The sequence below is a fragment of the Melanotaenia boesemani genome, chromosome 16, assembly GCF_017639745.1.
Source record: "Melanotaenia boesemani isolate fMelBoe1 chromosome 16, fMelBoe1.pri, whole genome shotgun sequence".
Lineage (NCBI taxonomy): Eukaryota > Metazoa > Chordata > Actinopteri > Atheriniformes > Melanotaeniidae > Melanotaenia > Melanotaenia boesemani.
Genome location: NC_055697.1, coordinates 22957879 through 22985348, shown reverse-complemented (window position 1 = coordinate 22985348; position 27470 = coordinate 22957879). Strand labels below are relative to the sequence as shown.

The 27470-nt window shown below is 38.9% G+C and overlaps 2 protein-coding genes across 3 annotated transcripts; one reads left to right on the top strand and one right to left on the bottom strand.

The window, feature by feature from the left end:
• Nucleotides 1–764: 764 nt before the first annotated feature.
• Nucleotides 765–18415, bottom strand: adss2 (adenylosuccinate synthase 2). Of its 2 annotated transcripts, none has more exons than XM_042010657.1 (13): nt 18017–18415; nt 11733–11835; nt 8791–8859; nt 8632–8682; nt 8398–8464; nt 5012–5119; nt 4638–4719; nt 4425–4551; nt 3344–3498; nt 2778–2902; nt 2577–2674; nt 2029–2178; nt 765–1915 (listed from the first exon to the last, which is right to left on the bottom strand). In XM_042010657.1, the coding sequence occupies exons 1-13, from the start codon at nt 18203–18205 to the stop codon at nt 1863–1865; spliced, it is 1377 nt and encodes a 458-aa protein (XP_041866591.1). In that variant the 5' UTR covers nt 18206–18415; the 3' UTR covers nt 765–1862. The 2 variants fall into 2 exon arrangements, with proteins under 2 accessions (XP_041866591.1, XP_041866592.1); XM_042010658.1 differs by lacking the exon at nt 18017–18415 and adding an exon at nt 11938–11961.
• Nucleotides 18416–21790: 3375 nt separating this feature from the next.
• Nucleotides 21791–26161, top strand: LOC121655813 (zinc finger protein 2 homolog). Its single transcript, XM_042010663.1, has 2 exons — nt 21791–22083; nt 24493–26161. Exons 1-2 carry the CDS (start codon nt 21906–21908, stop codon nt 25464–25466), a joined length of 1152 nt encoding a protein of 383 aa, XP_041866597.1. The 5' UTR covers nt 21791–21905; the 3' UTR covers nt 25467–26161.
• The last annotated feature ends 1309 nt before the right edge of the window (nt 26162–27470 follow it).

Below are 27470 nucleotides of genomic sequence, written 5' to 3'. Positions count from 1 at the left end.
AATTCCTACATGGAAGTCATTTATAACAAAGGTCTTCAAAGTGACAAAGTTGCAGCTAGTGGCTGGAAAGCTTTCAAGATGGCTGCTATTTTCAACTCGGCCACTAGATGTCAGTAACTGTTCTACATTGTTGCTTTAATACACGTGACAATGCCAGTCTTGCTATTGGGATCATACAGTGAATGTGCTACATGATGCAAAACACAGAATCCTGCATTTTAAGGGACCGGAGTTCTTCCCAGTGTACTTTGGACGCTGCTGCTTTAATGTCTGTTGGGTTAAAGGAAAACTAAGCAGAAAAGTACTTTAATGCAGCAATCCAAATATCTTAAAACCACAAGCTCAACTTTAACTACAACCTGGAAGAGAAACATTGGGTTCATGTCAAATTGTGATTATAATCACATGCAAACTATGCGCAAAAGCAAGTCAGTTTACAAGTTCAATAAAATCAGGATTTACTACAAGCTCATATCCAGACAAAGAGGTCTGCAAACAAGCGATTTAGGAGCAGTCAGTATTGGATCTGAGTAGCAGGTGGTTTTCTAATACTTCCCTTTCTCTGCAAGACTATTGCAGCTATTTTTCCATCTGCAACTCAAAGAACCAGGAAGCGTTGACAAGCTTGTGAACATGGTGCCATTTCATCTGTTACTCAGTTGAAATGGTATTTAATAGAAATATATAGTTGTACCTTTTTAGACCGTCTCTCTCTTCATTCATGTATATCTTCTCATATAAGGGTCAGTAAGTGCCTCATTCAGTTGGTGAAACTAAAACTAACCAGTTCTATGCTCCAAGTGAAAAAATACTGGCTTTTTTTTTCTTTTTTAAGCTTTGACTGAACTTGTTTTTTGGATTCACAGATGGATGCTGAAACAAAAGCAATGACAACAATATATCTTAAATTATATTTATCAGTTTATAAGTTACCGTTACCTTTCTCCTACATTAACAGAACATAGTGCTGAAAGTACAAAGAAATCAAAGGAAATAAAAAGAAACAATCCAATAAACATAAGAAGAAGGATTCAGACTAACTCAGGGTTTGAAAAAAAGTTAGTTAGAAAACTCATCTGCTAAGAATAAATCCTAAAGCAGGAGCCTTCGTACAGTATAGGCAAATGTGAGTCAACTTTTCGCCATCAGCCTTCAGGGGAAGCCTTTGCTGACTACAAGACAATTAAAAAGTCTTCTTTTTTTGTTGAATGACAAGGCAATATAAGCGTGAACATCTGTCTGACAACAACAGCAGAAGAAGACGGACTGGAAAATGAAAGGATCCCTTTATCGTGTCAGTATGTGCGATACATCTGGCAGAATAAAACATTAGGTTGATATAGTCCAAAGCAACTAAAGTGCTGAGGTTAAAACAGATTTACACCAAACTGGCACAGCGCATTTCAATCACAGCATAAACCAACACAAACTGAACAGAGTTTGAGCAGCCGAACATGAGGACACAATTCCTTCAGACATCCTGAGTCTGCGTCGGCTCCTTCCCTCCTGTCCTCTCAGAGGTGATGGCAGTTGGAGTTGCCGATTGTTTTGCTCGTCTGAAATAAATGGCTACGACATAAAAAGACACTAATCAAAAAAAAAAAAAAAAAAAAAAAGGATTATATTATCCTCAAGTTTAAAATGGTTAAAAATCCAGATGGAGATGTTGGAAACTTTTCAAACACAGTGGTCAGTCTGATCTAGAGAGGTCTGATGGTACAGAGTTAAAACATTACGAACAGATGTGGTCGTGTCTTTGTTGGAGGGTTAAGACAGGTAGGTAGGCTGTGTGTGTGGGAGGGGCTGGGGCTGAAGGGTACAGTCGATTCGCTGCTGTGTGGTGGTTTTTGCTAGCTCCTCGTCTAGAACAGCTGGATCATAGACTCCCGAGACTTGCCCACTCCGATCCATTTGACTGAGGAAACAGGAAGCAGGAAAGATGTATTTCATGTACTTACATGCCAAACCATACCATAATTCTATGTACAAGTGTATAATCATGGCATGAGAGTGTGAGATTAACCGTACTAGGCACTCCCACATGCTCCTCAATGAAGCGGACATATTTCTGGGCGTTCTCAGGCAGCTCCTCAAAGCTTCTGGCAGCAGAGGTGTCGCTATTCCAGCCGGGCAGCGTCTCATACTGAACCTCCACACGGTGTAACACCTCCTGATTGGCTGGTGAAAATCGATAAGGGCAGAGATTGGTGAGGACAGGATTGCATTACAGGAAAGAGCTGCTGCATGTCAACAGATCAATATGTCCCTGCTTAGACCTGGAGCTCGCTACAAATAATCATTTAGAGAAGATGAAGAGAAAAAGACACTTGACAATATCCAGTTAAAGCAAACATTCATCAAATCCACTTTGTAACGTTGATGATAAGTCAGGGTAGAGCAATTCCGATGGACAGAGCAGTAAAAAAAAAAACAAATAAACAAAAAAAAAAAAAAAACCTCAATCTGACATGGTTTCGCACTACTACCTCCTTCTGACCTATCTACCTTACAGGTCCAACAGAGAGAACACAGAAGAACAGACCAGTTGAAACTTTCTCAACCATAAAGAGCCTCACCTGGAAAGTGAGGTATAAATTGGTTGTCGACTTTGTACGCTACGCCCACTTTGATCTCTGGAAACACGTCAAGTATGTCCAGTTTGGTGAGGGCCAACCTGAAAGAAAAGACAGATGACTTTATAGAAGAATAAATACTGTTGATGGAAAAAAAAAAGTTTATTCTTTATATTGCATAAAAAAATAAAACTTTAAACTCACGCAGTGAAGCCATTAATCATGTGTGCATATTTAATGAGCACCAGATCCAGCCAACCACATCGTCTTTTCCTCCCCGTGGTCACACCAACCTCTTTCCCTCGAGTCTGAAGCAGCTCTCCGACCTCCTAAAGACAACAAGATTTAATAACAAACCGTTATTAAATCATTTCAAGAGCTCCATATCATCCTGCAGTTACAGAAACAAAAGATATCTAGTGGTCAAAATTTGGCCTCAGCTTCAGTCATCAGGCATTTAAGTCTCATCTGAGTTTACAGAACGCTACATTTGAGTTCAGTATCACCTCATGTTCTCCAGATGGAGCTGTTTGACAACAAACTACAGGAGACACAGTTTATAGAAAAGAATCATATCAAGCATTACACCAAATATCAACAGCATAATGGTAAAGATGTTTTTGTTTTCTAAAAATGTTCTAAAGTTTCTTTTTCTTAGATTAGTTTTAAGGTTTTTCTGTTTCTGTGCCTCATCACGTGCAGAAAGCTGTATAAATGCAAATTAAAGGACAGAAGTGTTTATGTATGTGCCATGTCATGTGTACTCTTACGTTGCTCTGCTCAGAGGGAAAAGCACCAATGCCCACTCTGGTGGTGTACGCCTTGACCACGCCATAGACCTCGCCAACGTTCTGAGGAGGCATGCCGAGGCCAGTGCACACCCCGCCCACCGTGCAGTTGGACGACGTCACAAATGGATATGTGCCTGAAATGACAGGCAGGACTCATTATATTTTCCATTTTTACAGTACAAAGAAGCTAAACAAACATGCATCTGAAAACAAAATAAGTCCAGAATACGGGCTGGACATTGAGTCCGTTGTTTTTATCCTCTCTGGGAAAAAAAACAACACAAAAAAAATCAGTACCATCTTCTACAAATTCAAAAAAAAATCCAAAATGATAAGTGTTGTGCAAATAAAACAAGGTTTATGTTTTCAGACCCAGACACTTAAGGCTGCCCACTTGGAGATAAAACACTGTTGTATAATCAGAAAAAAGTTGTGATGTGGAAAGCAGCAAGTGCGTTCATCAGCACTAATGTGTCCTGTCAACATGCCCTTTACGTAAAATGCTGACGCCAAACATGCTCCCAAATTCCAAATATGTGTTGATAAGAGCTTTAAATCTACACAAATCAAAACTTTTGAGACACTTTTTAATCAAGTACAGACATTCTGACTATCAGTGTGCAGAACAACTCGCCCAACAGTTAAAACAATAGTGCTGATTGCGGTCGTTGCTCCCAGTAACAACTGCTCTGTTACAACACGTCTGCGCTGTGTTCAGTGTATCATTATCTAAAAAGAAAAATACAACCATCATGCTTCAAAAACAGACTACTGAGAAATGTTCTGGGGCTTAAAATCCCTTTACTGACAGGTCTGGTGACAGAGGGTGTCTTTGTGCTCATGCACAGTCAGGTGACACTCGGTGCTACTGAAGCACTTGAACTTACCATTGTCTCTAGTTTGAGCTCCAAGCAGGCTTTTATAGAGATCATTGCAAAGCTTAAATGTAAAACATCGCTGGTTCACTGCATATGCATAGAGCTGAGCAATAACTGTATTCAGTCTAAATTCAGAAGCAAATAAAAATAAGGCGTGATTTTTGATGAAGTGATTTACGCACCAAAGTCAATGTCTAGCAGCGCTGCGTTTGCTCCTTCCACCAGGATTTTCTTTGGAGGACCATGAAGAGCTTCATACATGTAGTGCACACCATCCCTCACCATGGGCTTGATCTGCTCCACGTAGTCCTGCGTGAAAAATAACACTAAAATATCACAGAAAAAAGAACATAAAATATTTTTTTTTTTCCCTTTTAGGTACTTTGATTCATTACCTTTAATTTCAGCAACTCTCCTTCTATGTCGATCTCCAGCGTTGGGTACATAGACTTATACTGCTGAGCCAATACTTTATACCTGTAACATGTTACAGTGATCAGCTGTGGTTAGTAATCATTCACTGTCCTTCTGTCCAGGTGATATCATACTATTCTACATTTTACTGCAGTGGGACAAAGAAGTCACTTTATTTTCTCCTGCAGATAAAGAACTTCAGTTCCTAATCATTTCAATGGAAGGACTCCATATTTAAAACAGGCAGTGAAAGTAGAAACAGGAATATGCAGGTACAAAGCAGGTAGAAGTTTATGACTTCTTTGGTAATACATCTCATTAAAATCTCAGACAATCCTGTGCTGCTGGAACAGACCTTTCCGAGAACTTAGTGAAGTCTGCCAACAGGTCACATATCCTGAGACCGCTACGTGCCGCCTTCGCCGAATACACCGGACCAATCCCCTTCTTTGTCGTCCCGAGGCTGGGCGGGGTCAAGAGAGGAGGGAAGAAAATACAAAAAAGACAAAAGTATTAGCATGACCTCAGTCCATCACATGCCTTTTTACAGTTTCAAAGTTCATGATGTTTTTATTTACGCAGTTCCCATAAAAGTAAAACCTTCTGACCCAGTGGATTCATCCTGTAGAAAAATCACCAAGTCTGACAGGAACAGCAGTTTATAAGATGGTTTATGAGCTGCGGAGCATTAAATTTTATTTAAACAAGCAGATTCCAGTGCTTCTCCTTGATTTTTGCCATTGGATAACAGGTGGCAGCTGACATGGTGCAGCTACCGCCATTTGATGGCTCCGTTAAATATAATTAACTTGACATTCTTGGGACAGCGGGGCACCCCCTTATTTATTCATAGAGGAAATAGATTCTACAACAGCCCCTAATCTTAAATAAAGTCAATCAAATAAAGCTCAATAAAACAACTGTTAATAAAGAGATAGAGATATGTAACTCTGAAGAAACAGTATTTGTCCATTACTGTCAGTGAGCTATTTTCTGCATGTAAGCAGCCCCAGTTCTCAAAATCACGACATAAAATATCTTTTCACACTACTGCATCATCTGAAACTCTGTAAGGTCATTTTTATACATGACCCCGTATAAAAACGATTACTGAAATAACAAATCAAACTCAATACACATTTCCATATGAGAGTGTGCCTTGAAAACATCCGATAGCTCTGTCTATTAAAAGGAGGGCTTGGCACAGCGAACTTTGCTTACCCGACAAGCAAACTACAGAACAGAAATAGACAAAGATGTTCTGAGGTTATCAAGTTTCACTAAGAGCGCCTGGTCAGTGTAAAACATGTGGCATGTATGCAAAGTGCACGAGTGGTCAAACCAATCAGGCAAAAAGGTCTGAAGCAAAACTAATAAAAGAAAAAAAAGTGAACAATTTGACCTTCTGAGCTTAAAATAGTGGAATGTCAAGAATTTCTGGTTGTGTGTTGGTAGAAATACAAATAAACTCATGAACTAATGAAAAATTTGTTCACTAATGAGGTCATTTTTAAATGTTTGTGTATTTTCTGTCAAATCTCAAAACGGTAATCAGCTCTCATACAGTAAATTTTGGCCGATTCTTGTTATATATGTCGTCTCACAAAATTTAAAGTCATTCAGCTGTAAACTTGTGATTTTTTTATCACCTCTGGATCTTTAAATATTCTCTAGTTAACATATTGAATTTAAAACATTTCACAGCCTGTAAGTCTGAAGTATGATCTGGCTCCAGCAGAGCTTGTTTTGTAGCATGCCTCTGGCTAATGGGAATCCACATCCCTGCACAGCAATCTGCTGGAAGCCTTTAATGGACGTGCCTCACACATGAATACACACTTGCTGGGAGTTTGGGGCTTTGGCTCATGAGCTGACTGCTCCTCAGGCTCAACATTCCTCACATACATTTAGAAAGTTTGCTGCCGAGGCAAATAAAAAATTAGAAAAAAAGATTGATTTTTAAGTAGCATATAACAGAAAGATAAACACCCGGATTTAAAGCATGACATACTGTTGTGTTTGCCAGTAGAGTTAACATTAGCTGCTCTTCAGTCTCTCTGGGAAGAAGAGATCACATCCATGGATACTACCATGGATGTACATGCAGATGAATAAACATTTCCATTTATGTTAAAGAATAACTATACATATTTACAAACATATATATATATATATATATATATATATATATATATATATATATATATATATATATATGTCTACAGCACTCACTTCAAACTTCTTGCACCGATATTTTGGAGAATTTACTGCCAGAAAGTGTGTGTGCTGAAAGAGTTGCTGCATCACTTTCATTTCTGCTTAAGTGTGTATTCCCTGCCAAAAAGGCAGACTGATAGCTAACCAAGCTTAAGCTGAGAAGAAAAAAAATTATTGCTCAGTTTGTTTTGTGTGTATTTGTGTTTTGGGGAAATAAAGGTGGATCAATAATCTAACTAGCACCAGTGTAAGGAGCATTTCTTCCTGGTAGGATTGAGCACTGATTCAGTATGTACACATTAAAATTAGAATATATTTATTAAGTAAGTGCAACAAAGAATCAACCTTTTGCTTTAGATTGTGACTTCTCATTACCAAGGCAAAGTTTTCGTGGGGACAGCCCTACTTTCCTCTCATATGTGGTGGATTTATTCAAGTACAGTACATGTGGTCTTTGGTATTCATCACACTGAACCTCCCATGTACTTTGAACAGATGCACTCACACATCCCTGTCTTGTATTTCACTGTGTGATTTAAGGAAGAAAATCTACTACTGTGAAGTACATGTGTGAACAACTGTCCACACCTTCTTCTGGACATGAGTGAAATGACTTTAAGCTCTTGTGTTTGACTTGAGATACTGAACAGTAACTACTTCAATAATCTGTATTTCTAAACAAGTATTGGGATTCTGCCACTCAGTTTACTTTTGTGTTGATTCTAAAAGCTTTTCTCAGACATACACAAGTATTTCATCTTAGGGTAAAAGACAAAATCCAGAGCAGTCAAAGTAAATATGAACAGTTTTCCAAGTCAGTCAGCTTAAGGAGAGTTATCCTCCAGTTTTTTGTTTTTTTTTTACTTTTAACCTTGCTTGGAAAGTTCATATAAAATAAAAGTGAATACATGCAAATCCAACTTCGAGACAACTAACCAAACTCTCCCTGTCCTCTGTTATAACCACATTTATTAGAGGGCAGGCCACATTAATGAGAGAAAGGGACTTTTTCCTCTGTTTTTGTTTTCTAGGAAGAAACAGTCTTGTTTAACTAAGGACTGCAAACAGGATGACAGTCAAAGTTTACACTAAGTGTAAAATATATGTTTAGGTACAAAAAGTGTAGGAATATGTTTTCTATGTGACTGAAAGTTACATTATTATACTTGCAAATAGCAACAATACACAGTGCTTTTGGGAAAATGAAACAGGATTTTAATCAGCAGTGACCTTTTTGAAATAAAAGCTAAATCTTCTTGAAACTTGCATGAAAAAACAGCATGACTCCAGGCAAACAACAAACACACAATCACACTTTCTTATTGATCATGAGACAAACAGACAACACGTTCCTCTCTGGATGTGACCCCGGTGACTTCTAAGAATCCGAATTCATCCATTTCAAACAGATGTTTTAAGTTGACATGACCTTCCTTTCCCCGTTTATGGGCAGCGCGAGAGTTTTGTACGCAGGTGTGTGTATATCTGAGTGTTGCGGCCATTTTTAAGCAACAGGTTCCTTACTTCTTGCCTGCTTGCTCCTGCCTCTGCTGTTCCTGAACGCCATCGACCGCTTGGTGGAAGTCAAACACTGCGGAGGAGGGAGAGAGGGAACACACACTCTCACACACCTCAGAGATAGCAGAGCTCGCACATTTCCCCCAAACGCGTACGCACACACCTTTTTTTCATGCATACATTCAAACTTTCGCACGCAGATTAAAATAAGAGTCCAGGGGCAGACCTGGGAGAACTTACCAATGTGTGCTCTGTCTGAGATGATCAGCCTTTTCTCCCAGTCTTTTAGGCCTAAACACAAAAACACACACATAGAGATGTACTGTAAGTTCCCACAGCCCGGTTTTGTTCTTGTTTAGATGTCAAAAAAAAAAAAAAAAAAAGAAGTATACCACTCACTTTTTCCTTTGCGCTCATTTTTTTCCGCCTCTTCAAACAGGCCAGGGAGATGGATCACAACACCATTCCCTGAGGAAAAGAAGAAATTAAATTAAATTTTATTTTATTTAAGTGTCAACACGATTAAGACAAACAGTTTCCAACTTTCTGGCTTGTGACCTCTAAATTTATATCTTCTAGTTTCACAAATTTATTACCCCTAAGTCAGGACAAGGGATGGATATTTCAATAGGTGCATGATTCACTGACGTTGGTTATCGAGGTACTGCTTAACTTTGACATTCCACATTATTGGGGCTATCAGATTATAAAAAGAATGAAATAATGGCTAATATAAATACAGAATGGCTAATATACAAGTTCGGTTTCTCGTGTTTCCTATCCTGCTTATATTTTTTTTTTTATTGTGCCCCACTTTAGAATAGAAGTTAATATTAACAGAGGCTCTTCATCTACCAGGGAGAGTTCAAATTAGGGCTGGGCGATATGAACCAAATCTTATATCTCGATATTTTTTTACCTGAATCACGATATACGATATATATCTCGATATATTTTTTTTGTCAAGTAACCAAAAAGACCGTTCTAATTTACAGCCTTTAGTGCCAAATATACTTTTATTAAGGATCAGCAGTAAATGTGCATTAAAACAGCTGACTGAAATTACAGTACCTTTATATTAAATTAAATGCTCCTAAAACAAAATCAATTAAAAATACTTTTCAATGACCATAGCAAAAATACAGCTGTGCAAAATGCAAAAGAAAAGATGCTTTTAACTCAAAACAAGCTATCTAGATATAAACGATATTCCTTCCTTCTATATTGCGTCTGATAAAGTCTCGATATATTTGAAAATCTCGATATATTGCCCAGCCCTAGTTCAAATGTCAGCTGAATCCAGAAATCCAGTCTTTAAGGATGGTTTCAGTTAAGTTTTATTTAATTTAGGAGGATACATTTCATGATAATGTAAATTGACGAGTGTTAAGCAGCTCAGGGATTGATACTGAGGCCAATCCAGGCTCATTTGGATGTTTCAGTATGAACTGCCCACATCTGGACATTAACAGCTGTTTTTAAAGTGTTTGCAAACAGTTAAGTTGCAGGAGCTCATTAGGAGCCCATGCTATTTTAAATGAGATCTGTTGCTAGCAGTAGGTCATACCTGGGGTTGTTAATTGACAACTGTGCAGAGGTTTGTGCTCAGGTTACAGTGAAACTGCGATGCGTTGTTGTGAATGGGCTTCCAACAGTGTGTGCTCTATCAGACCACATTGCGTCAGTTTAAGGAGGCACGATGTGCTAAGCTTTTATATAGCATCATAAATTTAAGCTAAGAGTCAGTTAAGTGTCTTAAGTGTCTGGATCAATACAATGAAAAACATTAGAAGATTTGCCAACTTTAGACATTGCTTTAACACAAATTAGCTAAAGCATCAACTAAATTAATGAAAACAGAAGTAATGTTTCATATAATAAGTTCCTACAGCGGGTGTGCGTACAGCAGAGCTAACTGATATTAGGGCTGTTTTTTGTCAAACAAGAGCTACCCTGACTGATGCCTGCCCTCCAGAGTATTCAGCTGCCTCTAATTATCTTTCAACTGAACAACATTAAGTGAAAAAGGTGAGGTAATTACTATTAACCAACTTAAATCTAAGAAGAAATGAGCTACAAAAGCAGAGCATGTGAATTCGCCAGACAACTCAACATTTTTACCAAAGATACTTTTATTATTATTATATTTAACTATCAGGTATTTTAACACTAAACCAAAACACATAAGACATTTTAACAAATTGCTGGCAGAGGATGATTGGAAATGGACACTGGTGATGAAAAAAAAAAAAAAAAAAAAAAGTCAAGCACGAATCTTTAATAGTGATCGCGAGTGCTGAGTCCACCAAGAAGGTCCAGAAGAGACTGCACTTCCTGAGGATGCTCAGGAAGTATAACATCACCCAGAGGCTGCTGGTATCCTTCTACAGGTGCACTACGGAAAGCATCTTGATGTACTTCATGTGTGTGTGGTATACGGGCTACAAGGTGGCTCAGAGGACGTCACTGCAAAGGGTCATAAACACGACCCAAAAGATCATCGGCTGCCCTCTCCTCACACTGGAAGAACTAAAAGTAATCCAGGACACCTCTCCCTCCGGTCAGCACATGTTTGATCTGTTAGCGTCAGGCAACCGGTACAGATCAATCACTGCAAGGACAAACCGGTTCGGGGACAGCTTTCACCCGACAGCAGTAAGAGCCCTGAACAAATGGCTGAGTACTTACTGGAGGGCTTTGTAATTTCACTGCACTAGTCGCAATGACAATAAAGTTCTATTCTATACTATTCTATTCTATTCATTTCAGAAGGACAAGAAATCTTTTAATCTATCAGATGATAGACAACCAAGTGTTACTAAGGATAAACTTTGAGTGCTGAAGGACACGTTTGATAAAAGCTTCCAACAAGCTCCATCATTAATAAATGTGGGTGGGGCAGGTGCAAAACTAAATGTTTGTCATGCTAGTCACACCTCACCGCAAACCTCCCTGAACACATAAAGCTTTAGGTCTAGCTCTAATGCATCACGTACCAAAGAAAAGAAAAAACAGAGAGGTGATTAAATATCAACGGCCGTATGTTGACGTGCAGATGGGTGGATGGTTGGGAGCCTTAAAGAAAGAGTTAAATTCCATTAGCTAATGAAGTTACTGCAGATGAGAGGATGTGATGCAGCCTGCAGCCTGGCACTGAGTCAAGCTGATCGCACTCATAGCTGCACTCAAGTCGAGCCTCTAGCAGCGATGATGAGCACTTGACTACGAGCGATTCTGATCATTTCACTAAGAAAACAGCAAAGGAGGACGACCTTGGGAGTGTGTCTAGCTTTGAAAGTAGATTGCATAAAAGTTAGGATTGTATGACATGGATTACACACCAATGAAAGCGGTGACCTTGGGGTTGATGATGCCACTGGGTAGGAGGTGAAAATCATACTCCACTGCGTCCACGACCACTGTGTGTCCTGCATTGTTGCCGCCCTAAAGAGAAGCAAACAGAGGCCTTATGGAGGCTGTGCAACTTTGTTTTGCAGAGCATGAGGAAAGGCTGAATAGTTTGGCAAGTAGTAACAAGCTTCATACATAAACCATTGACCACTGTCGTTCAGTGTTGTTACACTGTGCTGTTGCTTAGAGACTCCTGCTCGTTGGTGTGCACTCAGACCTCACGTAAGCATCTTGTGCCAAAGTAAACTTACTGGAAGGGCAAATTAAATGATAGCTGTTAGACGTTAAAGGTCTAAAGTCTTTACAAACAAAACCACTCCGACACGTCCAAGCAAAAATCTTGTCCTAATGTATGCATAAAAAAGATAAACAAAAGAAAAAGAAATCAAGAACTCAGTTGTCACCTAAAGTATTAAACCCCCATCTCATGCAGATGGAGTAATAATGTGTAGTTTTAGCAACTATATCAAATTAGATGACACATTTAAAGCAACACTAAATCATTCTTAATCAATAATAGATGACAAGTCAGAATGTTCTGATTGTCAATGGACATTAAAGAACTTCATAAATGAATGCAGCAAAAACAGTGCTATCACTAGATTTGTTTTTAGGGCCGATGTTCTCTGTGCAGGCTAACATGTTGGTGCAGAAATATTCAATCAGATGACACATAAGGAGGTGCAGCTTATAAATGTGTCCTCCTTGACTGCTCCTTAGTTTCTCTGCAACAGTGAAAAGGATTTGTTGATTCCTATTGTACAAAAGGAATCAAGCATTGAGCCTCAGGAAGAGATGTGGACTGAGGTATGAACATCTGATAGGCTCACTTCTTTCTAAAGATTTCTCTTCATCCAGGAGGACTTGTTTTTGCCAAAAAAACAATCACATATGAATCTTTTTTGACTGTGCAGTACTGAAACGAATCTTAAGACTGTTTGATGACACCAGATAAACTCATCCACTGAAGTGAAACCTAAAAAGGGAAGGGCAAATTCTTGGAAAAGGACGTCAAAAACCGACCTCCTTGGCTGCTCCCTTTAGAAAGTATCACAGCAATAAATAACTGCAGAACCATTTTGTCGACACTACTTTCTTAGTCCATCCTGTGACTGGGATGTTCTCCCAGCTCTTTACCCCATGGAAATCAAACTTAGCATGTGTTATAACCACATAAAGTTATTCCTGGCCACAGAAGTTCCCTTAAAGTGGTAGGGGGTAATGTATGAGGGGGGCAGATGCCTCTCCCTTTTTAGCTACTACTTTTTACGATCCACCCCATGCAGAACCAAAGAAGTCTGATCTTGCTACTGTCTTATGATCGGACTTTCATTCCCGTCATGAGAGTGCAACTCTTTTACTACTCACCTGCTACTGTCTCATGCTTTACGCACTGCTGTGGCTGAGCTGTATTTAGAAACTACCTAAAAAAAAGCCCCTGTGATAAAACTTGCAGTGACTCTTTTTATCAGAAACAGTGGAGCACATGTAAGGAATGAACAAACACACATCTATAAGGTTTGGTATAAAAGTGTTTCTCAAATATGTCTATTAGATCTGATTTAGACCCATCCTCACCTGTAATAAACGCACACTTCCACACTTCCACATTCCAGTTTTGTCTTTAAATCTCAACTCTTAGACACACTCTTCAGACTGAATATAAATAAAAACCTTTGAATGTTTTATCACTGTCTTCATGCCATCACACTGCGTAAAAACAGGGGGAACGTTTTATTTAGTCATCATTAATTGTTTTCTTTCCGTCTATTTTTATGCTTCAGATTTTTGTTAATAGGATTTCAGTTACTGGCTGAGACACAAGCTGTGCAAAATGCACATTATTTGCAAGCAGCAGGTTGTCACATTGAGTACGGTCAATGCCAAACTCAGGCCCTGATGTTGGCAGACACTTGCCCTTTTCAAGTATGGTTTGACATCAAACTGCAGCATTAAACGAAGGCAGGAGGGCCACAAAAGCCTTCACGGTTTCAAATAAGCACATACACACAGATTAGGATTTTCTAAATAAATAAACTAATAGTTGGGTATTAAACTATACTAAAATCTAGTATCCATTTATTATCTATTCTATCTAGTATGTATCTATGATACTGTAAATAATGTGTCCTCTGGAAAAGACAAAACACCAACAAAAACTATATCTACAGTATACATAACTCATATCCGTATCCATTCAACCTGACCATCTTGTTTACCAGCCCTTTTGTCCCATATTTCCTGTACACTCACCGTTTCCGACCAGATTATCAACTACCTGTAGTGTTTTATCACTACAGTCTCAGAGACCGAGGAAACACACTTGTCCCACCAGCATCCATAAGTCTCAGTTTGAAGTGTACCAAAGACTGAAACTGACACCAGCTTGGGTACATGTAATTAATCACTGTTTAAATCATGATATGGACACATGATCTTCAACACCAGATACTTGGCATCAGTGTGTTTCCCTCCCTGATTTGCACACTGCTTGAACCTCAGAGGCCTGGACTGTAAGGAACGCTGAGTAAAACTGCTGGCAAAGCCTGTTTTATAAAAAGATCAACGCTATCTGCTCCAGCTCTTCGCTGCACACACACACAGATGAGTGAGCCCACAACAAACATGCACATAGAAACATGGAGGACATACAGAGGGAACGTTGTGTGGGGTGTCCTTACAGAAAACTTCTAAATATGTTTTTAAAAAAATAGAAAGAAGTCTTGGCAGTAGTGCAGAACGGAGGGTACTCCCAGACTCAGGAGAATCCTTGTTACGTCAACTTGTTATTAACAGAGGAAACTAATAGTTCTATGAACACCACAGTTATTCTGAGTAGTCAAAAGATTAACAAGGCTGTCATATTAAGGAAGAGGACGAATGTGTTCAGATTAACACAACTTTAACTACAGCTGGACAGAAAATACAATACTGCCTCACTTCATACATTACACTGTGGTGAACTGACAGTACTTATTATATTATACTTAATGGAACTACAGAAAAGTAACAAACACCAGTGTATTTTATCTTGGGGGTTGTGGCTCAAAAACTTTGGGAATCACTGTTCCAGCGGAGTGATCAAGAAGAATAAGTTAATCAATACATCTCCAGTTCAGTTTCAGACAAGAATGTTTGTTGCTTATCACCTGAAAATGGCAAAATACTGGAAACATTTAAATCCTATTGTTTCAGAATTCTGTCAATAATTGCCAACGTCTAAGAGAAAACTGTGAAAACTAAGTTATCCTTAACCCTCAGACAAAATTTTAAATGATCCTAAAATTGCTCAAATAATCATCGAAAGTATAAAGCAAGCTTAAGACCTTTATGTTTGGTTACTACATGTACTATGAATGAGACTCAGCTGCTTCCTATTCATTTCAACTGTACTGGAAATACAGAAACATTACTTATACACAACCAACCCTTTTAATGGAGAAAAGCTTCAAACGTGTAAGTTTCATAACAGTTTTGAACATTTGTTGGGATGGTATGATACACCCACGTAAACAAGAAATATGTCAACAAAAAATAACTGAAAAACGAAACAAAAGTAAGAAATACATAACGCAGGCAGGTAAGAAGAACCCAACTGAGCCGTTTAAAAATGTCTTGGACAGTAAAACATAAGGGTACAATGGAACTGAATGTACTGAATATGGTTACATAACACAAGAGACCAAACAAAAGTAGTCTCTTATAGATCGGCCAGACTGCAGCTTTCTTCTTTGATTAAATATGGGGCTCTACGCCATCATGGCAGAAGCTTGTCAAACATTTCAGGCCTTTGCTGCTTTCACTCACTATAACACAGACCCTTATTCATGGACATCAAGGCCAGAAATTCTCCCAGTACAAAGTGGCAACAGAGTTGAGAACCATGTCAAAAGTCCAAAACAACAATTTATAATCTGTCAAGACACTTAAATCCACCACTCTGCTTGAAGAAACCACACAGGATACAAATCTATCACTGTACTGAGTCAACATGCTGACTGAGACTAAGTGGTGGGGTCATACTTGAATTTAAGATAAAATAACAATTACAGCCGCCTGATCCACAATGTGAGTTTTTCAAGTCTACAGTACCAGATCAGAGTTGGCCATGACATGATCTGTTAAAAAGTAGAAGTCAAATCCTGATGTTAGATTGTCTTTAACAAGAAAACGACATTTGTTTCCACACTGAGACATGCAAGTATCAACACATGCGTTCTTTGTTGCTTTGGTTTGCATTGCAGCCAGTCCCAGCCTGTCTTAAGCGATAAGGTGGTTTATGTACAGTTTGGTATGTGTGGGTACATGTGAAGATATGTCCAAATGAGGCCTCTCAACCCTGAGTAGTACTTAAAGTCAATAGCCAACTCAAATTTAACAATATATTACCCTAAACGCAGTGTTGTTTTTGTGTTTTCCTGCAACATTTTAAATAACATGACCGATGACTCTGGTGTACTGTGATCACATTTAACAGCAGACTGGGAAATTGCAACAAGTCTGTTTTTTTCCATCAGAAACTTGCTGGAAAAATTATGCTCACACTGCACATGCTCAGTTAGATCGTCTCACCATCAAAGAAACAGACAACACTTTGGACATATCTATTCAGCAGATGAGTGTTTAAGGAATAAATAATAATTTTCTTTATATTTGGTTTTTCTATACTTTTCTGAACTTTTGGTGTGAATTCCTACAAACTCAGTCTGATGACTTTTAAGTAACATGGCTTGTATCTGGCACATGATAATCTGTCACAGCTGACAGAGTGGGGAACACCCGATGTCAAGCTGTTATATTTAAACAGCGCAGTCAAGAGTATACCTTAAAAATGTTTGTTTAAAAAGGCATAAATTATCTATTTAAATTCTTGTGACTTACATCGCTAAAATAAACATAGCTGCTGTAATCTTATTGTGAGATTAGTTGCGTTATCAGACTTTATATATTGAAAAAGTGAATAGCATGTTTTATGTACCCATCTTTAAATGGTATGTGTAATTATGGGACAGAAGTAAGTTAAATGTATAAAACTTGGTTGATCTTTACTTAATAGTCTCGTTGCAAAAAGACGAAATGCAGACAGTTTTGCAAAACTTTCCAATCTCTTCCTGATGTGGATGTGCTGTTCAAAATTTTTTTTCTTCCAATGAGTTCACTGATGCAGCTGATGTTGCCTTCAAAACCAGGGAAATATTTAGTCATCGTCATTAGGATACCATCATAAATCTTAGCTTCAGAATGTATTTCAACTTTGTCATTTACCTTATGTAACTCACTGTTCAGTCAGAATAACATAAACTTCTGTATAAAGGCTGTCATAAATGTTTTCCTATACTTTAAGCTGTTTCAAAACATGGGGATACTATTGGATCTACATTGGTTTATCTTTATGCGATATGAGGTTTGTGGATTCGTGGCTTGTCAGATGTCTTTGCCAGGCTGATACAAAATGAGGAGACAACATATGATAAAACATTATACAATGTTAATACAACTGTAATTCATCTAATACATGCATAATAGTTTTATATCACGCACCAGTGCTATAGTAAACGACACAGTTTGTCTGGTTCTGGTGCGAAATGGGTCCAAAAAGCCCACTCTGAAGTAAATCACCTGGTAAGTATATTTACTTTCATCTATCTCATCATGTGTCCTCGACAGGATATAAGTGATCACGGCATTACAGGTGTCTGGAGAGCTAAGCAGCTAGCAGGAATTCAAGGTGACTTTAGCAAAACAGAGACCAGCACTGTCTGATATATTCGGTAGGCTAGCAACTAGTCGTTGTTAGCTTTCTGGAAACAATGCTGCATTCAAGCAATACAGGCAAAATGGGGAAAAAGAAGAAAAGGGGAACAAAGCGCCTTATTCCGCCTTACAGAGTGGTTAGCATCATTGCTAGCCTTGTAATTGCAGCTGACTGACATGCATATGTATATCACCTCATCCATCCATTTGCTGACATGTGTGTTGCTGTTTCGCTAAGGGGGGCATATCGCTGCTGTCAGAAACTCCCACAGTCGGAGTCTCGGACTGTCAAGAACGTTTTTTCCCGCTTGACTGCTCGTAATTAAACGGGCTGACCTGAATGCATCATGACACCAAGGAGAAGCAGCTTTTAATGGTTGCCTGTGGGATTTCCGGTAATTTGCTTAACAAGCGCAACTAACAAAATAAAAATGTAATGCTGCTTGCTGGGGGCGCATACCTGACATCTGCACACCATATCCGCGTCTTGTGCCAGCAAATCCACAACTTTCCCTTTTCCCTCATCGCCCCATTGTGCCCCGAGCACCACGGTCACTCTGTTGCCAACGGGCGGTCGGGGTGCCTGTTTTGTCGGGCTGTCTCTGCCGTTCGAGGCCCCGGAAGCTTCCTGACTCCCACTTTCCGACATTTCTGCTGGGTCCCTGGCAAACTCTACTCGCGCGCTCTATCGCACTGTGCTGCGCTTTCCTCCTGAGCAAAGACAGCAAAGAACTGAAGGCACTCACTCCACGGCAAAGTTAGACGCTAGGAAGTAACACTGCACATGCGCACGGGTGTGTATGGACGTCAAAGGAAAACACTAAATTGTGAATTTAGATAATTACCTAAACTTTAAACAGACGAAATACCTTTTCAGCTGCCGTTCAGTTAAACATGTGGCTAACCGTTTAAATTAGAGCGTTACGTAACGGCAGTCTCTCACGTGCTGTACTTTCTCAGACATAGTTTTGGGAATCAGGGAACATCTTCATTATTTTTACGATCTCAAATGACACTCCCTCTACTGGAGGTGTGTTCCGGAGGTGTGGTGAAATGCATTAGTAAGTACCTCATTACAAGGGCAGTATGATCCCGAATTTAAAGTAATAGTTTGGTAAAAGTATATAAACGATTTTAGAATAATAGTCGCTTTATTTAGAGTGTCTTTCTGCCATGTATGTAATAGTTGTATAACATTATATCAGAGTCTGCATGTCAGACAGGCCTCCTCACTGTCCATTTTTAAATCTCCACCCATTTCTTGTCTTTGCCTTTTGACCCAACATGAGTTGATTTTATTTTCTTTCTTTCTTTCTTTCTTTCTTTCTTTCTTTCTTTCTTTCTTTCGTTCTCTTTCTAAAACCGGTCAAATAGATGCCATCCCAAGAATAGACATTCTGACAAATATTCAGTGTAAACCGACATTTACCGGGGTAACACTCTCATTCCCAAGTGTAAGTGAATGCAGCATGTAATGTATTTATTATAAACACGACTATGTTCTTTATCATAATGCAGGCTACAGATAATTTCACTAACTACGTAGGTGATGTTAAATCACACTGGCGCTTCTTATCTGCAGTGTTCTCTTTTTACATGCGGGTTTATTTGGTGCCCTCTAGTGGTGATTAGTAATGTTTGCACATTCCCAATCATTTGCATTAATGTCTTTATGTGTGCAAATTTTATTGCTATTTTTCCCTCCCAGACTTGTATTTTTAACTGCTGCAGATGGAGATCAGCGGCGTCCAGTACAGCTCACATCACGACTGTCCTTTCATCTCCTTTGAGCTCAGTGTGGGACAGATGGTCAACTGAGAGGAAGCAGAGGAAAGAGTGGGCAGTGGGTCACGACTCAGGCTGTCATTAGCAAACTAACATCCTATCATTATTTCCACACAGATCTTATTGTATGAGGTGACTTTATTATTCATACTAAATCTAGGGGTTTTGTACAATCATCTGTTATTCGCAAAAAAACATTACATCAAAGGAAACTAGGGTGTGAGGATTGCTGTCACGTTTGCTTTGGTATTTTATTTTAATTTTCTCTTCCTATTCCTTATCAATACCTTAATCAGTCCCAGTTATATGCATTTAAGTTACATAATTTTCTGGCCCTAATTAAAAAACACATGTGTATGGAGAGGTTCACGCTACCGTCATAGGCATATAGCACTGTGTAAGTTTGCTATTGCAGGATTTGAAAGATGCATCTGATCCTTCAGTTGGCCCACCTGCTGTTCACTGAGGCCTAATTCAAAATTGTTTCAGTGAAAGGGTGGCTGTAAAGAAGTCACTCTTAAAGAAGGGAAACATGGGGGAAAAAGCTGAGATATGCCTAAGGGGCAATAAGTCTTGTGTGGTGATGAATACTCTTGAATCTCAGCATTAATAAAACAGTGTGGGATCATTTTGACAGAAAAAAAGAACAAAGTGTTACCAACAACTATTCCTGAACACTACAAGTTTGTCTGAGATGATTCAGACTACAGTGATGAATAAATATGTTCATTCCAAATATTGACTTTAAAGTTCCTTAGAATTCTGCAAACTCTCCATTTATGATTTCACGTTTCCAATAAATGCACCCTATTCTGTTTTCTTGGCATTATGTAAACAAATGAGGGACAATTCCAGACTTTTGCACAGTGTTTGCTGTATTTATAATCCTATATAAACATAATCTTTTAATCCTATAGGCTATAACTTGTCTGATTTTATGTCATTTTGAATACACTTGTTACAAAATTCATAATTAAGTATAAACAATAAGGAAGCCCAGACAAATATATACACAAAAATTTGTTTAGTAATTTTTTGCAGGAAGCCACATAAATTAGTACACTGGCTACATGTATCTTATATAGACATTTAACAGAAATAAGACATCTATTTATGAAAAAAGACTAAAGAAATTTGGTGGCTAATATGCTAATCATTTTAAAAATTGTAAATATCTAAAACAATTAACCAAATACATATTTGGCATATAATTTTAGGGTTTCCATAGAAGAGGAACGGATCAAGAAAGTGTAAAGAGCAAACAGTCCTGTAGGGGGCAGCACATGCCTGTGTGTACGTAGATATCTACAATAATATGTCTCAACCGCGCTGCTGGCCAGTGGAGGCGAACGTCCGCACTGGCGGCCATCTTGCCACAGTCAGCTCGCTTACGCATAACATTGTTTTAATGGTGCATGCTTTTTATAAATAATCCTAACCTGCTCAGTTTTATAGCGATTTTTTTGGGTTTGGTTTGTTATAAACGCCAGCGATGTAGCTATGACAATGCATACTTAGGAATAATATTTATGAATAATATTAATAATAAATAATTATAGCCAAAGATTCTAGAGCACAGCTTTAACCATGGACTTTCATGTGAAAATAAACAAATAGGTGTAATGAATAAACACACGTCCATGGCATGTATGTTGAATCAATATTTAGGCTACTAAACTCAATGTACAGAATGTCAACATGATATATTATTAACCATATATAATGATCTGATTTATTACAATTTTTAAACTAAACCTGTAATAATTTAAATAATTTTATTATATTAGTAATATTTATATTATCATAACACATAAAACATTTATTTGCAATATAAAAAGGTACAAAATTTACAAATTTACATCAATGAACGCAAATAACACTTCAGTAATAAAAGTACAAGTGCTTGTAAAACAAATTTTAAAATAAAAACATGGCTTGACTAATGCCCTTTGAAAAGGACTGTGTTGTTGAGCTTCTGATGCATGTTGTTTTTCTGTAAGATAAGTAGTCATCTTGGCAATGTGGTGCAACCTTAGCTTAAATAACAGGGACATAACTACTGTCAGCAGCATATAGTGGTAACTGTCTATGCCATACTGTGTAGCTGAAGTGCTCCTCGAGCGAAAACACATCCTCCGACCTGATCCTCTTCCGTACAATTTACCGGACCTCCAGGTGTCTGATAGGCTGTGATTGTCTGGAACTTGCTGATGTCTGGCGAATGAGCCGCTCTGCTGCTCTGATGAGCCTTGCTGTGCCTTCTGATGGAAAACACAACTATGCTGCACTTTAAGTAATTTTTCAAAGAGAAAAGCTGCGAGTATTTATGTTTGTGCGGATCACTCACCTTCCCTCAGATCCCACAGATCCCGCGAGAGAGCAAGCCTGTGGCAAGATGGCCGTCGGTTCTAGACGTTCGAAGCTCCGCCATAGTATCTAGCCTTGTGTGTGTGTGTGTGCCTTTGTTTACTGTCACTTATGTAGCATGTCGGCTAACCAGTAGTCGCTGCTCTTTTAAACCGCTTCCTGAGGTAATTCATGTCCTCATCCGACACTCATTTAAAATGTCTCCGCTGCTTCTCAGGGCTTTTGTGAACGAGCGACTGACGGCTGCTGTCGAGGAAATATTTCAGGTTTTTGAAAGAACAATAGCAAAATACGAAGAAGAAGCTTCCAGCTCAAAGCAGGAGATCGAGCGGCTGAGAAGTCTTCTGCGGGAGTTTATGTCCAACCAGAGGACAGGTCTGTTTTCTGCTGCTTAACTATCATTTTATTATCTGTCGGATGCTATATTTATATAATTCACTGTATTTAACTGATTTTGGTTGTCCCTCATTCAACACTTAACTCCCATTTTGACTTGACATTTTCGTCAGGAGAAAAGCAATAAAGAATAATTCATAATATCAGTTTTTGTAATTGAATGAGGTTTTTGTTTTTGGCATACTGACAATTAACGTGATTTAAATTTCAAGTTATTCTACTGATTTAATAACTAGGTGTATATCACCTGAATAATAACATTATTTATATATGTCAAACAGTAGAATATTATACACAAATCCCAAACAGACAATATGTAATTTCAAGGTGGTGTTTAGCTTTTCTGGTACCTTTGCCAATGCATTTCTGTGTCTTTGTCTGTATATATATATATGACAAAGACACAGAAATGCATTGGCAAAGGTACCAGAAAAGCTAAACATCAGCTGCTGGTTGATAGAACTGTCACCCAAGATTGCAAAACCAGACAGATCAACCTGTGCACTGCCTGGTTTGATTACCAGAAAGCCTCTGACTCAATGCCACGTACATGGATCCTGGAATGCCTGAAGCTGTACAAGATCAACAACACTCTAAGAGCCTTTATTGCAAACTCAATTAGGCTGTAGCAGACCACCCTTGAGGCCAACTTCAAGCCAATTGCACAAGTCTCCATCAAATGTGGCATATACGGAGGAGATGCTCTGTCTCCGATGCTGTTCTACATAGACCTGAACTCCCTCAGCCAATTAATCAACAAATCTGGCTATGGCTACAAACTCAGGAATAGGGCCACCATCAGTTATCTCCTCCACATGGATGACATCAAGCTGTATGCTAATAGTGAGCGAAACATTGACTCACTGATCTAAACCACAGGATCTACAGCAGGGACATCAGAATGTCATTCGGACTGGAAAAATGTGGGCAAATGGTATCAAAGAGAGGGAAGGCAGTCCATACAGAGGGCATTGCACTCCCAGAGGGCAGAATAAAAGATGGTGAGTAGAGCTACAAGTATCTTGGCATACTACAAGAAAATGGCAACCACAAAAATGCCAATGAGACTACAACGAGTAAGGCAAGTCCTGAGAAGTCATTTTAATGGCAAGAACAAGATCCAGGCAATTAACAGCGATGCCCTGCCAGTGATCAGATACCCTGCTGGGATAATAAGCTGGCCAAAGGACGAAGTTCAGACCACACATGTTAAAATACGGAAGCTGTTCACCATGCATGCAGGGTTCCACCCCAAATCCAGTGTCCAGAGGCTATGCACTAAGCACTAAGGACTAGTGAGCATCAGGGCCACTATCCAAGGTAAAACATCCAAGCTCCATGAATACATCAGAAAGATGACCCCAAGGGATGAAGCACTGAGTGAATGTCTCAGGCAGCCTGGAGGAGAATGAAATGGAGGAACCATCATGAGAGGAGAAGCCCCTGCATGAGAGCTACACAGGTAGCTGAAGTGGCAGATATGAACAAGTCCTACCAATAGCTAGAGAGGGCTGGCCTAAAGGACAGCACAGAGGAGCTAATCATGGCAGCACAGGAGGAAGCCTTGAGTACCAGGGCTATCAAGGCCCAGATCTACCACACAAGGCAGGACCCCAGGTGTAAGCTGTGCAACGAGGACCCTGAAACAGTCCAGCACCTCACAGCAGGGTGGAAGATAATGGCAGGAAAAGAATACATGGATCACCATAACCAAGTAGCCGGCATAGTGTACAGAAACATCTGTGCAGAATATGGATGGGAGACCCCTGTGTCACAATGGGAAACACCTCCCAAGGCAGTGGAGAATGAGAGGCCTAAGATCCTGTGGGACTTAAAGATACAGAACGATGAAATGGTGGTGGCCAACCAACCGGACATTGTGATCATGGATAAGCAGCAAATAAAAGCCGTAGTGATCAATGTAGCCATCCCCAACGATGGAAATATCAAGAAAAAGGAACACAAGAAACTGGAGAAATACCAAGGACTAAAGGAAGAGCTGGAGGAGAAATCTAGAAGGTGAAGGCACCAGTATTAGCAGTGGTCAACAGAGCACTGGGGGCCGTGTTCCCCACACTGGAGAAGCGGCTTCAACAGATACCATGAGAAACATCAGACATCTCCATCCATAAGAGTCATATATATATATATATATATATATATATATATATATACACTTTTCCACTGAAAGCATTATTTCTATGATCAAACTTTAGTTATGTGCATAGAAGATCCTATATTTAGATATATATGTTGATAAATAATAATAGAAAAAGACCGACTTGCATCAACTATTTGGTTTATTCTTATCTGACAATGGTCTCCTTGATCTTTGATGATAAAAACAGATGAACAGGAATGTAAAAGATGTGTTTTCCTCTTTTTCAGACATCACTGTATCATCTGACAAAACTCGTGAGCAGCATCTGTTTGAGCGGAGGATCCAGCATGAGGACTCAGAGCCTCGTCGCCTCAAAGAGGAAGATGATGAACTCTGGGGCACAGAGCAACAAGTGGAAGAACAGGCTGGAGAGGAACCCAGTGCGTTATATCCACGTCATTCTTTTGTTTGGGAGGACAGCAAACAGGAGGACACAAAACCGGTTCTGCAAACCCAGACAGAAAACTGTGAAACCAAGAATGAGTTTCAGGACATGCAGGAAGCTGACGTGGTACAGTTCCCATCATCTCTTGCTTCAACTCCATCTTCACATAATGAAAGAGTCCAAGATGGAGGGGAGAGTGAAAGACCTGCTGCAAGTTGTCCATTAGACCAAACACAAACTGAATCAGACCAACCTTCTGTCCTCGGCTCCACAGAACCCACCAAGCTGCCTCATTTGAACTCAGCTGGAGCTGACTATCAGTGCTATTCCTGCGCTAAACCTTTCTCTTCCCATCATCGATTGATAAACCACGCTTTTCGCTTTCATTCACAGGATACTATCATCACATGTGCAGTCTGCGGAAGAACCTTCGAGTCCACAGAGGGTCTTGATTTGCACCTCAAATCTCACAAGAGCTCAAAATGTTGCCACATATGTGGTAAACACTGCAACAGCACAACTGCGCTGACTGAACACATGGCTGGTCACGCTGGGGTGAAACTGCATCACTGCCATGTGTGTGGGAAAGAGTGCAGCCGAAAAGGAGATTTAAAGATACACATGAGGATTCACACGGGCGAGAAACCTTTCTGCTGCTCTTTCTGCTGCAAACGTTTTACCCACAGTGGACATCTGAGGAAGCACATGAGAAGCCACACGGGAGAGAGGCCACACAGGTGTGAGGTCTGCGGGAGAGGATTTCTGCAGAGCGCACACCTCAAATACCACTTAGGCACGCACACTCAGAAATACTGACCAGCCCATGTTTTAAAGAGAGGACTTACAGTGAAAAAGATGACATTTAAGATCAGAGGATAGATGCATAATAATGTGCACGCAGCAAAACCATGCATACAACTTTTTCTCCACATAAATTAGGATTCATAAAGAAAGAAAGAGTGTGAGTAACACTTTCTCTATACTAGGTGTACACACCTTTTTTGGGTGGGTTTATGTGGGTGGGATCTGCTTTCCCTTCCAGTCTAAAAGTTCTGGGCCTGCACCAAATGACCCCCCCACCGTCTGCACTGGCAGGGTTTACTAACTGTAATTATGGGAGCTATAAATAGCTTCAATAATGTGCTGAGCATGTTGGCTATAGCAAAACTTCTCTAATGAAACTTTAAAAAGAAAATAGCATTTAGAAATTATTGTGTTTTTCTGGCACATTATCCAGACTTCAGCAGGTCTGTTGGAAAAATACAGCAAACATCCCATGATCCATCTGTTCGTGTCTCCCTTCTGATCATCTCCAAGGCTATAACTATATCCTACAGGCTTGTCAGTCCTTCACGTCAACCCTAATGTGATGTGTGAGGCTAGGACTGGGCAATATATCAAGATTTTCAAATATATTGAGACTTTATCAGACGCAATATAGAAGGAAGGAATATCGTTTATATGGAGATAGCTTGTTTTGAGTTAAAAGCATCTTTTCTTTTGCATTTTGCACAGCTGTATTTTTGTTATGGTCATTGAAAACTATTTTTAATTTATTTTGTTTTAGCAGCATTTCATTTAATATAAAGGTACTTTAATTTCAGTCAGCTGTTTTAATGCATATGTGCTGCTGATCCTTAATAAAAGTATATTTAGCACTGAAGGCTGTAAATTAGAACTGTCTCTTTGGTTACTTGACAAAAAAAATATTGAAATATATTTCGTATATCATGATTGAGGTAAAAAATATCTAGATATAAGATTTTGTTAATATCGCCCAGCCCTACGTGAGGCTGCAGGTTGATAATCCAACCATTTCTGTCTACCTCTGCAGGATTTGTGGCTCAGAATTTGCGGTCCTGATTTCTTGCTACTGTTTTTGTTCATTTTGTGATTACAGAGCTCAAACCACCAAATAAAACACAAAGAAATATCTCATGTCTGCATCACTGATGAGCATCACAGTTTTATATTTGATAGAGCTGTGCTTCTTCCTTGTTGTTTCTAGTAAATGACAGTATACTTAAAGTATAAAAGCTTTAATATAAAAACGTTCATGCACAATGACAGATTAATAAAAGAAGATCATGTCTGCACGTGGCTTTGTAAGTCTGTTAGAAGCAGAAATGAATATGAATTTGGTCCCTACATGTATGTGATGTTTCTATCAGAGACTATAATTGTGGCATCTTTTTGTTTTTATAAATAGTGATGGTTCTGAAAAATGTGTTTTATTGTATTTTTAATATAAAATTAGTAATTATTGTGAATGAAAAAATCTGAAAACCCTTTTAAAGGTGCTGGAATGGAAACTAAACACTAAATTTGAATTCTACAGCTGAATTAAATGCTTTAAAAAGAAAAAAAAGAGTAGTTTAGTGACACATTTATACATACAAACAATGAAATTACATTAAAAGAAAGCCCATAGCAGTTTGTGTTGATCTTTTAAAACTTTAAAGTGCATTTAAAAAAAAAGTATGCCAGGTATCAGGGAAAATTTTTATCTTTTATCATTCCTCTTAATGTAAATTAGATTTTCAATGTTTCGATTAATTAAGATTTTGAGCAGCTCTTGATGTTCTTGCTGAAATCTCGTGGCACTTTTGAGTCCTGACACATCGATAAAATAAATACCAAGATTTTCTTTGTATTGCTTTTTCTAAATCATTGCACAGTAATTAACTGAGTACAAACTGGAACTTGATGAACTGCTTCTCTCTGCTACAACAGCATCTTGGGCCGACATAGAAAATTAAAAATCTGCCATAATAACAGCCACGTCACATCTTTGTAAACAAAGTGTTAAACAATCTGCAT

Coding starts and splice junctions, on each gene's coding strand:
- adss2 (XM_042010657.1), bottom strand. CDS start 18,205: ATGTCGGAAAGTGGGAGTCAGGAAGCTTCCGGGGCCTCGAACGGCAGA. Junction 8,860..11,732: donor CAAGGTCACCGCTTTCATTG/GTGTGTAATCCA, acceptor TCTTTTCCTCAG/GGAATGGTGTTGTGATCCAT. Junction 8,683..8,790: donor AAATGAGCGCAAAGGAAAAA/GTGAGTGGTATA, acceptor TTTTGTGTTTAG/GCCTAAAAGACTGGGAGAAA.
- LOC121655813 (XM_042010663.1), top strand. CDS start 21,906: ATGTCTCCGCTGCTTCTCAGGGCTTTTGTGAACGAGCGACTGACGGCT. Junction 22,084..24,492: donor TATGTCCAACCAGAGGACAG/GTCTGTTTTCTG, acceptor CCTCTTTTTCAG/ACATCACTGTATCATCTGAC.